The sequence below is a fragment of the Protomyctophum parallelum genome (assembly GCF_964188405.1).
Source record: "Protomyctophum parallelum genome assembly, chromosome: 16".
Lineage (NCBI taxonomy): Eukaryota > Metazoa > Chordata > Actinopteri > Myctophiformes > Myctophidae > Protomyctophum > Protomyctophum parallelum.
In genome coordinates, this window is record NC_139711.1 from 40,840,084 (window position 1) to 40,856,668 (window position 16,585).

General features: G+C 45.5%; 1 protein-coding gene across 2 annotated transcripts in view; it reads left to right on the plus strand.

Annotated features, from left to right (window-relative positions):
* Window positions 1-16,585, plus strand: part of LOC310873990 (A disintegrin and metalloproteinase with thrombospondin motifs 2-like) — a 344,256-nt gene that overhangs the window by 171,348 nt on the left and 156,323 nt on the right. For both annotated transcript variants that reach the window (XM_083786632.1, XM_083786633.1), the window contains exons 9-12: window positions 5,465-5,597; window positions 11,316-11,429; window positions 12,219-12,364; window positions 12,699-12,868. In XM_083786632.1, coding sequence (XP_083642758.1) covers window positions 5,465-5,597; window positions 11,316-11,429; window positions 12,219-12,364; window positions 12,699-12,868 — 563 coding nt within the window. The remainder of the gene's footprint in view (window positions 1-5,464; window positions 5,598-11,315; window positions 11,430-12,218; window positions 12,365-12,698; window positions 12,869-16,585) is intronic.

Here is a 16,585-nt window from a genome sequence, read left to right on the forward strand (position 1 = left end):
GAAGCGCTCTCTGTCTTTGTCTTGGTTTCAATAAATGGTCCATCACACTCTGCCTGCGTTCTTCATCTGATCATCTGATGACAAGGTTTTCACTACTCTACAAGTTTGCTTTAGAGAGCTCCATCCTTTCTCTATGGTTTAGAACGGTGTCTTTATGCCATAACAATTTACATTTAGCAGACGCTCTTAATCCAGAGTGACTTACATTAAGCAAGAACAAAAACAAAAAGCATGGGAATACATCACATAAAAAGCATTTATCATGAAACATGCGTAAGCTAAGAACGTAACAGTGGAATATCTATATAATGAAACTATACATATAAACTATACATATATACTATACTATGCTATACATATGTACTATGACGTGCTATGACTACATACATAGGAGGCCTTAAGTATGTTTCACCAGTTTCAATTGAAACGGGCCTCCACCCTCAACAAAATAATGATATCATAGGTATATGGGGGCCTCATATTTGGTCTTGAAACGGGCCTCCAGATTCCTAAGGCCGCCCCTGAGAACACACAAACACACCAAGCTGGCCATAGGGGGCGCTAGCTCCCCTCAAAGAGCCAGATTGCAAAATGCTTGTCATTCAGCCTCACTTTGAGTTGCTCAGTGGACTGTCTCTCATTCAGCGATATGGAGAAAAATATCACACCCGCGAGACGTGAGCGGCACTGTTATCACCATACATCACATTCCGGTCAGTCAGCTTGAGCACATTCCGTGCACGTGCGCACACACACACACACACACACACAGCCTCAAAATACAACACAGCTCAGTGTTAGGGAACGCTGTAGCAATTTACAATTTAGGCATTTAGCAGACGCTCTTAATCCAGAGTGATTTACATTAAGCAAGAACAAAAAAGCATGGGAATACATCACATAAAAAACATTTATCATGAAACATGCGTAAGCTAAGAACGTAACAGTGGAATATCTATATAATGAAACTATATTATAAACTCTACATATACTATACTATGCTATACGTGTGGAAGACCCATAGATCCATAGACCCATATATCCATTAGGGTTGGGTGACGATACGAATACATCGTCAATCGCGAATATACGAATCCAATCGCCGAATATTTTTATTAGGCGATTTTTCGGGACGATTTTTAACCTGTAAAGTGTGCGCAACATCAGAATCAATTTGGGCCAGCAAAGTAGTAACAGCGGCCGGGTGGAAATCCCCTCCTCCCGTTATAATGGTATGGTCCCGACTCCCAGTCCCCGCAGCCGTGATGCTCAGTTGCTCACTGTGAGCCGAGGGAGCCGAGCCGAGGAAGGCTACTGTTACTGTACTGTAGCCTACATGTTGTTTACGGTCCGGAGTCCAGACCCATGCAGTTTAATAATATACAGTCACAACAGAATGCACACTGCTGTCTCGTGTCTCATCACAATCCCAATGCGCCACCCGTGAAGTCGGGGGGGGAAAAAAAATAACAGGCTGGTAGTGTTAGTATAGATGAAGTTCAGTGTGTTGAATCAGTAGCTACACGCTAAGCCAACGCTAAGCTAAGCTAACGATCCCCGAGCCTATACTGTATAGGCGCCGCTCGGGGATCGTTAGCCAGCGCTGCAAAAATAGACAGATCTACAAGCTCTCAACGCGTAGCGAACGGTGCTGCAGAAACAGGCAGGACGCGGCGCCTTCAGAGCCTGTGAATCAGCAGCAGCATGTGGGCGCCCCTCTGAGCCTCCGACGCCGGTGCGGGGAGGCAAGACTTCTCCAGGAGAAGTTACTAGGGCAGGCAGGCTACATGTTTAACACTGTCACCAGCCAGTGGTTGTGATGTTAGCTTAGCTTGCAGCTGCTTGTCCGTTCCAACTTCCAACCACTTAATCTAAACTTATTTCTTATTTTGTTACCCTGGCTGCGCAGTTGTGCTGCAAAAACAGACGGATCTACAAGCTCTCAACGCGTAGCGAACAGAGCTGCAAAAACAGGCAGGACGCGGCGCCTTGAGAGCTTGTAGATCTGCCTTTTTTGCGACATGCAGTGAGCTGTTCTCACTTTACTTTAATGACACGAATACATCGTCAATCGCCGATTTTTAGACAGACGATTGGCGATTGAAAAAAATTGGCATATCGCCCAACCTTAATATCCATAGATCCATAGACCCCAAGGTAGCCGCAATGAAGTAATAGCAATAGAGTTCAAAGGGTGCAGATGAAGAACAGCTGCACTAATTGCCGTCGTTAAGGCGTGCATGGCAACAGTTTGTGTCTCGTGTGATTTCACACCAGAAGATATAAGATGATGCACCGTGTTGAAAATGACAGTAGACGTCGGGAGAGAGACAGACAGACAGACAGACAGACAGACAGACAGACAGACAGACAGACAGACAGAGTGATGTTGTCTTGGACCGTTGCCAAAGCAGGAGGACCAAAGCGAGCCTATCATGCTGCTGTAGCAGTGAGGAACAAACTGTATTCCTTTGGAGGCTGCTGTGATGGAAGGACCTTCAACAACATGGTACAGATGGATGTCCATGTCTTCAACACAGTGTCTTTATGCTGGAAGAAGTTACCTCCAGTGGAACCAGGAAGAGGAGACGGTCACCTTGAGGTTCCATCCAAGCGCTACGGACACACAGCTGTGTTGGTTGAAGATACAGTCTACATCTGGGGAGGCCATTCTTACTGCAATGTGCTTTATGCATTTGATGTTGACTCCCACAGATGGTTCCAACCCAGGGTTTCTGGAACTGTTCCAGAGGGGAGGAAATACCACTCAGCCTGTGTGTTGGAGAAGGTCATGTTTATCCATGGAGGAGAAACCAATCTGACTGAATACACTAATGACATGTACAAGTTGGACACCAGCACAATGATCTGGACTTTAATTAATACCAGAGGAACTCCTCCTCCTGCTTCATCAGCTCACTCTGCCACCATCATTGGTACCAAGATGTTTGTATTCTTGGGCTGTGGGTCCCATACCAAGATGTTTGTATTCTTGGGCTGTGGGTCCCAGTCGGGCTACAACAACATCAGAGTGTTTGACACAGAGACCAACGACTGGCTGAACACACCGTCTGTTCAACTTCTACCACGAAGACGCTGGTGTCATTCAGCATTTACCTACAATGGAGAGCTGTACATATTTGGTGGCTGGAACACTAAGCGGAACTTCAATGATGTGTGGAAATTCAGTCCAGAGACCTTCTCCTGGAAGAAGGTTGAGCCCAAGTGGAAAGGACCATGTCCAATGCATGGTATGTGCTGTTGCATTGTGGGAGATCATATCATCCTCTTTGGAGGATACAAAGGAGATCACACTATCTCTGATGAGCTGTTCATCTTAGACTTGAGTCCTCGTCTTAAGACGTTATGTAAGCTAGAAGTTATTCAGTATGCTCTGGACCAATCAGAACTCCCACACGACATCAGGTGGGAACTGGCAGCCATGGCAACCAACGACAACAGACGACAACAACAATAACAACCGAGACCACATTCCAGACGAAGGAACAGCAGAAAGATCAAGAAATGATGGATCAACATCTCATCCCACCTGATGGTGATCCACCTCTCAGCATCACTTACTGAGATTCAAACCTCAGGAGACTCCTTCTCTCCAGACAGGCTCTCTAACCATTCAGCTAGGCATCAAACAATGACAATTGTTCCGTCCAACACAATGCGGTGGAAACACAAACCTGTGTCTGTTCCAAACTGAACACGGTGGAACTCTCTTTATTGTATATTTATTTCTATGATTTTTTATTTATTTAAAGGACCAAGCAGTCCTTAAAGGACTTGGTCCTTTATTGTTATTGTTAGTTTTTTTTTCCTTCTTCCAAAATAATAATCGCGAAACTCGGCCTACATAAAAAACAAAAATCTTAAAGACTATCTGGTACACAGCAAGCTAAAAGGAATCAACACACCAGCACGCCAGAGACCAGAATACTTCAAACCCAAACAAATAGTTAAAAATAGAACTACAAAATGCATGTTGGAGATTAAACAACAGATAACAGCCAGCAGCAGTAACTGTGTTTATTTAATCACATGTGAAAAATGTGGCTTACAATATGTCGGAGAAACGAGTAAAACAATAGCTGCAAGGCTGAGACAACACAAATACAATATTAATAATGCAAAAAAGACAACTAAAAGGATTGTTCAACATTACATGGCACATGGCATTGAAGCTCTAAAAGTATCTGGACTTCAACACAATCCCAACTGGACAGTTTTAGGACAAAGACGTTTTAATGGAAAACAGTGGATTAAGAACCTCAACACGGATTTTCCTGGAGGTTTAAACATGCCAAAATATTAGACAAGTTGTTTTGATTTTGTACCAAAACTCCACAGCCATATACATGCTAAACACAGCCAACAATCAATGGAAATCAGACTTTGAATATAGGGGACAAATTAGCACATTCCACACCAAGCCAACCTGGGACACGAAGCAAGAGTGTACAGTGCACTGAAGTCCCCTCATCAACCGCCGCCACTCTTGGCCCTCTCTCTCTCTCTCTCTCTCTCGCTCACTCACTGCCTTGCTCTCTCCCACAATGTTAATCTTAAGTTAGTAAAGTTACACCTATTTCATGTAAATAACATGGTACAATGTGCAGCATTGGGAGGTAAAGGGGAGACACTTTAATTGTGAAGGGACGACAGGATGAGGAAAGGTGTTGTTGCTAATTGTGGAGAGTAATGGCTGCGTGTGATATTGAACAGTCAAACTATTCGTATCAATATACGGCTGTATCAACAAAATAATGATGTCATAGGTAAATGGGGGCCTCGTATTTGGTCTTGAAACGGGCCTCCAGATTCCTAAGGCCGCCCCTGACTACATACAATGCAATTATAGTGCTGTCTACATAACATGCTATAAGTCTGTATCAAATGCTATCTAAGTCTACAGAAATTCTATCTAAGGGGGTGGGGTAAGTGCTATGGGCCATGATGGAGTCTAAAAAGGTGGGTTTTCAGACTACGGCGGAAGATTGGGAGTGATGCTGCAGTTCTGACTGCCATTTCTAAGATACGACTAGTTTCCATGTAGTCTTCGTCAGTGAAAAAAGGTTTTTGATTGATTGATTGAAATATTTATTAACAGTTTGTAGAATTTACAGTACATTTTAAGCACAAACTCAATACAAAGACTGTTAACTGTGAGTGGACGACCCAATTAAGCATTACACTTGTTTACAACAGGGTCCACATTGTTCAATTCATCAAAACATTTAGAGACATACAAATAGACACTTCTATGTAGCTAAAGAACAGAACAGGAATTCATCAAGGAAGCAAAAAGGGGAAAGATACAGTGAGGGGAAATGGGGCGGGGGGGGGGGGGGGGTATAGTCGACAAAACATTCTTCGTCTTACTATCAAGTGGACGAAATCAACACTGCTCTCCTACCCTCCTCCTCCTCCTCCTCCTCCTCCTCCTATGATGCAGCTCCTATGAATGTCTCCGGGACGATCCGTTTGACCACAACTGGCCGTCGCTGCCCCAGCTCCCCGGGCTGCACTACTCCATGAACGAACAGTGTCGCTTCGACTTCGGCGTGGGCTACACCATGTGCACGGCGGTAAGACCTCCCTTATTAAGTCTCCTCCCAGTTCAGTTCAATTCAAATGAGGCTTCATTTAATTATTGGCATGAGAAAACACTCGCAGAACACTATACTGTAGCATCCAAATTGCTAGCGTCTACTTTACTAACATTCACTCACTCATCTACTAACTATAGAAGCAGTCATATACAGATGTGCCATTCCAACACTTTTCCTGCATTTTATACTAGTACTAGTTTTTTTTTCTCCAAAAGGTTCAATTCCCTGTTTTAGACTTGCTAATTCTTCTCTTTTATTACTGAAAACAAGTGTCGACACTTCTTTTCATTGTAAAAAAAAAAGAAAATCTGAATCTGAATAGCATTTACATCAGTGGTTCTCAAAGTGGGGTCCGGGGGACCCCCAGGGGTCCTTGAGGGAGTTCCAGGGGGTCCCCAGAAAAATGATAGTTGGAACCAAATGACCTTATGGGACTGTAAATGAGAGTGTACAAATGGAACCAAATGGACCGGCCTGACGGGACACTTTGGTTCCATTTGTGCACTCTCTGAGTTAAATTAACATTGATTTCACAATATAAATTGGGGGTCCCAGAGATAGATAGAAATGCCGTTAAAAATGGCCGTCCGGTAGCTTAATACATGTCAAACCGGGAGGGGGTCCTTGAAATGAAAACGGTTGGGGAATCACTGCCAGAGGTGTACAAATGGGGGTCCGCAGGCTGATAGATGTCAATGTGGGGGTCCTTGACATGAAACCGTTTGAGAACCACTGCTTTACAAAAACAATTATCACTGACAATGTCCTGACAATTTACTGACAGTCCACTGTCTGTCTTGCCGACGGCATGACGTGTGAAGTGTCTCAAATGGCCCGTCTGTACTGTCGTCTGCTCATGGCCAATCCCTAGCGGCTTCTCTCAATCTCACCATGAATTGGGCTTTTATAACTCACTTTGAATCGAAACTGACACTTATATAAAAAAAAAAGAAAAAGCCAGATTGACATTTCTCTTTACCATAGACTGAAGAACGTTTGCTCGAGTGATTTGAAGCCAGCACTGACTCTACGCTCTCTCTCTCGCTCTCTGTCCATATGTAATGAATTGAGAATCTTACATACACAGCTCTGTTCACATCCTTCTGATGTCTTCTGCTTTCCTCTCTCGGCCTCTGTGGGATTTGACATCTTGCTTAAAAGCAGGTAATTGGTTTTGATAGTCTACTTTGATAGTCAATTTCCTTGATATATAACGCCCCACACACACACACACACAGTGTATCGACGATGTAGATAAGCCAGTCGCGCGAACGCATACGCGCACACACACACACACACACACACACACACACACACACACACACACACACACACACACACACAGTGTCATATCCATTCCATACACAGTGCAACATACACAACGCAATTAATTACGTTTCTAGGACAAAGGGGCCACAGCTAGTGCTATGCACATTATCACACAGTCAAATCCTCAGAGCAAGTATAAATGGAACCAAATGGACCCAGATGGCAGTATGTACAATTTTGTGTTTTACTTTACTGGAGTATATCCAATCTTACTGTACTTCTTACTTCTACTCCACTGCATCTCGGAGGCAAATATTGTACCGTTTCTCCACTACAATTATTCTAAACTTTAGTTACTATAGATACTTTGTAGATTGTGAGTATTATTACGAACCATACATTACCCAATCTAGCCCTCTATAATAGATTTTGGCCATTTGAAAATAGCCGATCTACAAGCTCATCGCGACGCATTGTGAGCTTGTAGATCTGCTATTTTCAAATGATTCTTTTTTTTAATGCATTTTATACATTTGAAACTTGTGAAATGGGACATTCTGCATAATTAGTACTTTATACTTTTGGTACATTTTCATAACAATACTCTTGTAATCATTGCATTTCTTTTTTATAGCGGACGTACTTACTTGCAACAGAGTAACTTCTACATTGCAGCATTGATACTTTTACTGAAGTAAAACAAAATGGAGTAGGTTTTGCACCGCTGCCAGAGGGTCCCATTCGGTTCTGTTCATGCAACACTCTCTGACTTTAACCCATTCTGACCGGGCACCCATTTTGGTGTCAGCATCATGTTATGCTTTATCTATTTAAAAATAGCAGATCTACAAGCTCATATCGCGCCACCGAGTGGCGCGATATGAGCTTGTAGGTCTGCTATTTTTGAAAAATCGAAGAGCGACTGACATTTCTAGAATCTGATCTCAGGTCAGAATGGGTTTAATCAGACCAGTGTGTGTCCGGCGGAAACCTCGTATGAATCTGATCTCAGGTCAGAATGGGTTAAATGAACTTCTTCCGTGTCTCGATGAGAGCTCCCCCTAGTGGCCCCTACATCCCCCAGCAGCATCTTGGCACTGGGCACTGAGCAGCTTAAATCTTCTTCTTTCACCCGCTTCGAATGTTATCGACCGATAATCCCCAGCATGGTCTTATCAGGACCATGCCATGGAGGCAATATGGACATCTCCTACATGCGTCCTTCAATGCGTTCCTTGTGACAAGGACGTGCTGTGACTGGCCAGTGTGGATGGACGCGCTGTGATTGGCCAGTAGCCACTTTCAGTGGCAGTCGGGGAAAACGCTCTCACCGGAACATTTCTCCGTCTTATCGGGTCGCAACTCCAGCGGGGCTGAGTCTGCGCTGAGCAACGTTCCACACGGCAACTCCCTCGCTTCAGCTCGCTTGGTGGTGTCTCGTGTGGCTCAAGTTCGCTTGAGACGGCGGGCCTCCCTCCGTCGCGGCCTAGTCCACAGAGTTATATTTAGGTCTAGTCCACAGAGTTATATTTAGGTCTAGTCCACAGTTGTTGTAGACGAGAGGCACTTCCGCGTCCATGTAGGATTTAGAATGTTGCTTCCTACATTCTGCCTACCGCGAGTATGCAGCTAGGAAACGCGGAAGTGAAATGACTGCCGCCGAAGCGAAAACATTGCGAAACCGCGCTATGCAACAACTCCGCTTGCACGCGAGGTGCCGGTGGGGCCCTAACAAGAGGCGGGCTACGATTGACAATCGGTCAGTGTCCCACACGGAGGCTCTGTGGATTTGTAGAGTGGCGTGCTGTGGGGTTAGGGTAAGACCAACGCTACGTCGGACAATGGCCGACAACAAACGTCAATATGTAGGAAATGTCCATACTGGCTGCATTGCATGGTGTCGATGAGGTCCGATGACGGAGATGAAATCATCTGATAACATCCGAAACCGCTACTTCTTTCACCCTCACCTCCTTTGTGACCGTGAGTGAGTGAGGGCCACCGCGGCACGCTGTTGGCGAGCTGTCGCTTGGTTGTCAGAGGGGGGGGGGGCGGGGCTTTGTTGTGGTGGGGCTTTGCACGCATATTGCTAGATTACCCTCTAATTCTCCCCTCAGCTACTAAAGACCAGCCAGGCAGGACCACAGGTAAGGTACTCCACCAAAACCTCCCCCCGAAGACGCTTTGTGGACGCTTTCTTTCATCATCCTCTCGTTCTGTTTTGTTTTATCCTTGGAACAATGTTGATATTGTCGTCTTGAACATGCCGTGTAACACTTTGTTGTTTCCTTTGTGTTTTATGCTTTACCTCGTGTCGTTACTCTGTGTCGTCTTCTTCTGTCCCGTTTGTGCCCCCCCGTCCCCCCCACTTTGATGTCTGTGTGCTCTGGAGGATTCTAAAATGCTGCACGTTGTCTCTGGTCACGTTGTCTCTGGTCACGTGTCTCTGGTCACGTGTCTCTGGTCACTTGAAAAAATGATCATGGGGTCATAGTCTCTCAAGACAGACACGTGTTCTGCCTGCGCCCTCTGCAGCCACACAAATAACCTTAACGGCAACCAAATTACTCAAAGCCTCCTAGATAGCTATAGCTACTTAGAAATGGAAATTCAACATTTGGTGAATGGCTGATGTGTCATGATCGGTCGAATGCCCTTCCCGGTCTGCTCCGTCGGTCTTTTCAAGGTCGTTAAAGAGATAGATGGGCTTGAAAGACCAACACGACCCATAATTATCATCCTACAAATCTGGCTTTAATCATTGTGCCATTATTCAGCCATGCAGGAGTGCTATACATTGTCATATACGCCATGTTGTCCCAGCCACAAACGGCTGGGTATAAAACCCCAGAGCGTGACTTTTAGGATCCTTCAGACAGTCTGGTGCCATCGGTGCCTACCGACCTACCGACGTACCTACCACAATGTGGCCATCGATATACTGACTTGACCTCTGACCTGTAGAGGTCAACGGGGGTCACGGTGGACCTGGAGGTCTTGGGGAACCAGGGAGGAGGGCATACGTTGTCCCTTTAGACAGTGGTCACTATAAAGATATTAGTGTGGCATTTAACGGTTTACAAGGAAGGGGCGATTGATGATAGTTCTTGATGTCTGAGGGCATCTTTAGAGGTCCCTGAGACCCCACTGTTTGACCTTTCGGCCTCTCCTCTGACCTCTAGTCTCCCCTGTGACTCGACTGAACGGCAGGCTGTCTCATCTTGGAGAGCGCGTCTCTCTTGTCATCTTTTGGTTTTTGGTTTGCATGATCGGTGTGTGTTTTTTATTCCCATGAATTGTGGAGTGGAGTAAACGGCAGTGAGCGCAACAAAGGCCCGGCGCCGAACAATGCTTTTGTTGTTGTTGTTGTTGTTGTCGATGAATTTGGTTTTGTATTTATATGTTGTATCTCTATCTACTCCCCGATGCCCATGTCTAGTCTCATCGCGCTCTACTGTCTTTTTTGGTCATTGACTCATTTTCGACAGATGTGGTAGTGATTTCTGTAAACATAAAGTTTGTTTTATTTTTGAATACAATAAGCACAGGATATCCAAGACATTTGACTAACGGCCAATAGAAAATATCCCTACACGACGCTTTTTACAATTGTCTTGACGTCACATTTTAAGTTTTTAAGAGAAAAACAAAAAGATAACACTTTTGACAGTTGTATACTATAAAAGTAGATGAACAGGTACGGTATTGACTGCCGAGATGGCATCTAATGGCTGCCATCTTAACCTTTTGTCCTACCCAGAGCCATAGAGTAAGATGGCATCCTACCCAGAGCCATAGAGTAAGATGGCATCCTACCCAGAGCCATAGAGTAATACAGAGTTTCGGCATTGAGGGGGCAGAAAACGGAGCGCTCGAGCGCTGTTCATGCAGCCTGGACAGTGACAAACTGGAGTTAGAAATACATTGTTTTCAACGAGGGTGGCGCAAATAAGAGCTATTTTAGGCATGTGTGCAACATGCCAACTGTTTTAAAGTATTGTACAGTGACAACTAAAGTCTCTGTAATGTTTATGTTGTACTATTACTATAAAACGATCTAAAATATAGGGTTTTAAGATAATTAAAGCTGGGCTGTTGCCTGAGTCCAATGCATTCTGCCGACTTCCGGTTCAGGACTTTGTCACTGTTCGCTATCAGCAGTAGAAGAGCCGCCATTGGACTGAAGCCCCATGAAGTGAACAGAGTTGTCGTTACTCTGTCTCACTCTATGGCTCTGGTCCTACCGTACTAGTTATGTTAGCCTTAGATCTAAGGTTAGGTGGAGAATGTTTATGAACGCCTCCTTGTATCTGAGACATTAGCCAACGGCCACTCTCCCTTACGAACAAGCAAGGGAGAGTGTCTATTGTGGAATCCTATATGTTGTGTGCGTATATAAGAACGAGTGCCTCTGTGCTTCCACAGTACCGCAGCTTCGACCCATGCAAGCAGCTGTGGTGCAGCCATCCCGACAACCCCTTCTTCTGCAAGACCAAGAAAGGACCACCCATCGACGGCACCATGTGTGGGAACGGGAAGGTAGCGACAGTCGCTTTTTTTGTCGCTTTAAAAACAAATAACTGGGTGTGAGACGAACCGGTTGAACCGGTTCTGTTATGTTTTCCCCCCCGCCTAATATTGAACCAGTTCAGAGTGTTTCCACTGCAAACATGAAGTGGTTCAGGACCCTAAACGTTAGTTTGGAACTGGAAAAAGAAATGGCAGCCCACGCCCCATTCCATGATAGCACAATGGTTCCAAGAACCTAGAATGGAACCAGTTCTAGAACCAAAGTTATGTGGGCTCTGGAGGAGCATAATGGATGTGCTATGTGCTATAAATCGGTATCGGCAGATAAAAAACGTGATCGGGACATCCCCGATTCCCTGGTCTAAAGAATTTACGTATAGAGCGTCGCAGTCCCGCCCCTTTCATGACGACGCCAGGCCCAGGAAATAATTCCCAATGCATTTTTCCCATAGACAATTCGAAACGTATTTATTTAATACCTTATAAGCGTCGTACAAAGCCAACTCTTGTCGTGACAAATCATGACAACATTCACAATATTTTGGACCAAACAAATAATTACAAAGAAGAAAAACAACAAAAAAAGTGTTGTAACCTTTTCTAATTCTTTGTTTGGCCCAAAACATTGTGTTTATTGTCATGATTTGTCACGATAAGAGTTGACTTTGTCCGCGGCGTAAACGTAAGTCTATGAGTAAAGTGAACGGGGATTTATTTTCCGGGTCTCTCGAGGGGGCGGGACTGCGACGCTCTATTGCCTACTCACTGCAATGCAACGTGTTTCTTGTCCAATGACAGCACTGCTTCAAAGGTCACTGCATCTGGTTGACCCCTGACATCATCAAGCAGGACGGCAACTGGGGTTCATGGAGTGAGTTTGGCCAGTGCTCCCGCTCCTGTGGGGGAGGGGTGCAGTTCCGTGAACGCAACTGTGACAATCCAAAGTAAGAACCTCGATGAGTGTGTGTGTGTGTGTGTGTGTGTGTGTGTGTGTGTGTGTGCGTGTGCGTGTGTGTGTGTGTGTGTGTGTGTGCGGGTGTGAGGGTGTGTGTGTGCGTGTGTGCTTATATGAAGTAAATCGGGCAGTAAATGAGTGATCACGCATTAGAATGCCCTTCTAATGATGCGTGTGTGATTCTTCCATTTTCATTTATTTTAAAGTAAAATATGCGTGCAGCATTTGAGTACAATTTAATTTAATGTGGTTTCCACACCACCACCATTCACATATTGGATTCATTTGATGAGCCTCCCTCCCTCTCTCTCTCTCCACTCCAGGCCAGCTAACGGAGGCCGCTCCTGTGTCGGGACCGACTCCCGGTTCCAGATGTGCAACACTCAGGAGTGCGAGGACATCTACAGCGACCCGCGGGAGGAGGAGTGCCGCGACTCGCACCTTGAGTACCACTACAAGAAGCACCACTGGCTGCCTTATGAACACCCTGAATGTAAGAGAACACACACATGGCAGCCTGGCTGACGCTCACTTTCACTTCATTGTTCAGACTGAAAACCCTTCCCACGCAAAGCCCTCGGTGAAGCTCTCCAACGTTGAGGCGCTCTGCCTCTTAGTGGTAAGAACGGGGACTGCAGGCGGACCCGTGGAGTTATGACGAGGAAACCCCGTGCAGCTGGGGTTTAACATTGAGCGCCTGTTTGCACTTCCGCATTTTCGAAATCGAAAAAAAACGCGGAAGTGGACGGTGCTTCAAAACGCCACTGAGCAACTTCCACTGATAATTTCACAAAAAACATTTATAACAATTCATGATTATTAACCCATTCTGACCTGAGATCAGATTCATACGAGGTTTCCGCCGGACACACACTGGTCTGATGAACCCATTCTGACCTGAGATCAGATTCTAGAAATGTCATTCGTTCTTCGATTTTTCAAAAAATAGCAGACCTACAAGCTCGTATCGCGCCACTCGGTGGCGCGATATGAGCTTGTAGATCTGCTATTTTTCAATAGCTAAAGCATAACATGATGCTGACACCAAAATGGGTGCCCGGTCAGAATGGGTTAATATAAAAATAACACTGTCAGTTATGTACGGTAACATATAGAGGATTAAATAGTGTCGGTCTTGATGGAGGGGAAAGGAACTGGTTGGAATAACGTGTTCCTTCCACGCGCTACGTCGTCCAACCAGGGAAACCCCCCCCTGGAGCAACTTGGGCACTCGGGCATGAAGGAAGCATGAGTTCAAGTCCGTTGCTCTCCCCATGTCCCCCATATATGGGGACTAGGTTGGTGGAGGGTGTGTAGAGCCCAGGATCACATTAGATAATTGACACAGGGGTGAAAAATGGGTTACAAAATCGTGGGATGAAAAAATAAAAATAGTGTCTGTCTGACTTAGGCCAATTTACCTAACTTACTCCTGACGTAGGCATTTATTTTTTGGCAAAGTCACAAAAACATGTGACTTAGGAAAAGAAAAATCTATTTTGGCCTAAGTCACACTCGGAAGTCCTTTAATGCAATCAGGTGTTCTGTTTGGATGTGCTGTGCTGTCAAGGCCAGAGAGTAGTTTTTTGTGCCACCCGCATAACTTCCGGGAATGAAACTCACGGAAAAACGGAGGAAGTGCGTGCGAGCGTGAGTGCGTGCGTGTGTGAGTTTGTGCGTGCGTGCGTGCGTGCGTGCGTGTGCGTGCGCGGGGGCTTATTAACCCATTCTGACCGGGCACCCATTTTGGTGTCGGCATCGTGTTATGCTTTAGCTATTGAAAAATAGCAGATCTACAAGCTCATATCGCGCCACCGAGTGGCGCGATACGAGCTTGTAGGTCTGCTATTTTTGAAAGAAATCGAAGAACGACTGACATTTTTAGAATCTGATCTCAGGTCAGAATGGGTTCATCAGGACCAGTGTGTGTCCGGCGGAAACCTCGTTATGAATCTGATCTCAGGTCAGAATGGGTTAAATAGCCTGTGCGGCGGCTAGCTGTGTCCTGTTATGGTCATTGACATCTGGCTGTCCTGTGGAGTCTCTGAGGTATCGCTGTACGACGCCCTCCAGTGAAAAAGAAACCCTGTCTTTGAAACGCTCTTTAAAAACTCTTTTGAACTCTCCCTTTTCTCTCTCCGCCCCCTAATCGCTCTGATGATGTCATCTGAAGCCCAGGCTCCGCCCCCTCGTCTCCACTAACCGCCAACCCAGCTGCCGGCCCGTCGGCGCTCTCACATGGCCGAGCTATTACAGCCACCATGCAGATCCCTGAGTTAGTCTCCTTTAACCCATTCTGACCTGAGATCAGAGCTATTACAGCCACCATGCAGATCCCTGAGTTAGTCTCCTTTAACCCATTCTGACCTGAGATCAGAACTATTACAGCCACCATGCAGATCCCTGAGTTAGTTTCCTTTAACCCATTCTGACCTGAGATCAGAACTATTACAGCCACCATGCAGATCCCTGAGTTAGTTTCCTTTAACCCATTCTGACCTGAGATCAGAACTATTACAGCCACCATGCAGATCCCTGAGTTAGTTTCCTTTAACCCATTCTGACCTGAGATCAGAACTATTACAGCCACCATGCAGATCCCTGAGTTAGTTTCCTTTAACCCATTCTGACCTGAGATCAGATTCTAAAAATGTCTTCTACATCCTGACAGTTTTCCATTCTGACCTGAGATCAGATTAAAAAAATGTCTTCTACATCCTGACAGTTTTCCATTCTGACCTGAGATCAGATTAAAAAAATGTCTTCTACATCCTGACAGTTTTCTGAAAAAGCTATGTTTCTGTGTCAGTCGTTTTTTCAAAAATAGCAGACCTAGATCTGCTATTTTTCAATAGCTAAAGCATAACATAATATAATGCTAACACCAAAAGGGGTTCCCGCCCAAAATAGGTTAAAATCACAGTTGTATGTAGTAGTAGGGTAGCCTCGGAAACCCAGACGTTTCTATTTCCAGGGAGAGTCCAGGGAAAGTCTGCGTCCGACTCCGAGTCCACTTCAATTCGGCATGGAGTAGCGCAAACATCACTCACTGCTGATTTCTGATCGTCTGCACCTTTGTTAAATTGACACACACACACACGTACACACACACACACACACACACACACACACACACACACACACACACACACACACACACACACACACACACACACTCACTCCTCTCTCTTTCTGTCGCTCTAATTAATTAGTCTCGTGTCTAGCAGCTGCGCATAGTTTCTCCCGGATCCTGCCGGGAGCTGACCATGCCAAAAAAAGCATAGGTGAGTTCCAGGCGAGCAGTAGGGTGACCAGATGTCCCTCTTCGCGTGGGACAGTCCCTCATTTCCAAGACTTTTCAGGCGTCCCACAAATTGAGACCCTGTCCCACATTGTGACTTTTAGGGCATTTAATCAGAGTTCAAATGCCCTAAAAGTTAGTCCCTTTCTGTTTTAAAGCTCTCTCGTTGTCTCTTTTCCTGCAAGATGTTTTTTTAAGCCTGTTAAAATAACATGATAAATATCCCCTAGGCTGCAGCATTAAGTCACCCTTATACGACCCATGACCAAAATTTTCATTTGAACACAAAATGTGAGACGCCAGAGGGGTTTAATAACCAAAGGCGATATTAGGCCTATATGGTCGAATATGACATCAAGGCATTTAATAGCAACTTAATTAATAAGTTGCTAACCCTGTGCACGGCGTTCAGTCCCGTCCCCCTGTCCCCACTTGTCCCACACAAGCGATAATTTGCTTGTGTGCGTGTGTGCGTGTGTGTGTGTGTGTGTGTGTGTGTGTGCGTGTGTGTGCACGTGTGTGCGCATTAGGTGGTCAGATCCAAGCGGTCTCTAAGTGGAGATGTCAGTGTCTCCTTTGCTATGTATTAAATTATCATCCAACTAAAGGGCAGTGCTTGAGAAATGTGCTGAGTCGCCTCCCAGATGGAATCCTGGGTGGTGCTCCGCACGCCGCACTGAGAGGGCCCTCGCTAAATTGTTTTTCTCCCTTCTTATCATTTCTAAATGCCATATTTTCAACCCGGGCTCTCTCAGGGTCTCAAATTACTGTGTGTGTGTGTGCGTGTGCGTGTGCGTGCGTGCGTGTGTGTAAGAGAAAAGCGCGCAGGGAGGTGAAATTGAATTCCATTCGCGGCCTGTCATCTCCTGAGTTTCAGAGAGAGAGGGGGGAGAGGAGAGAGAGAGAGAG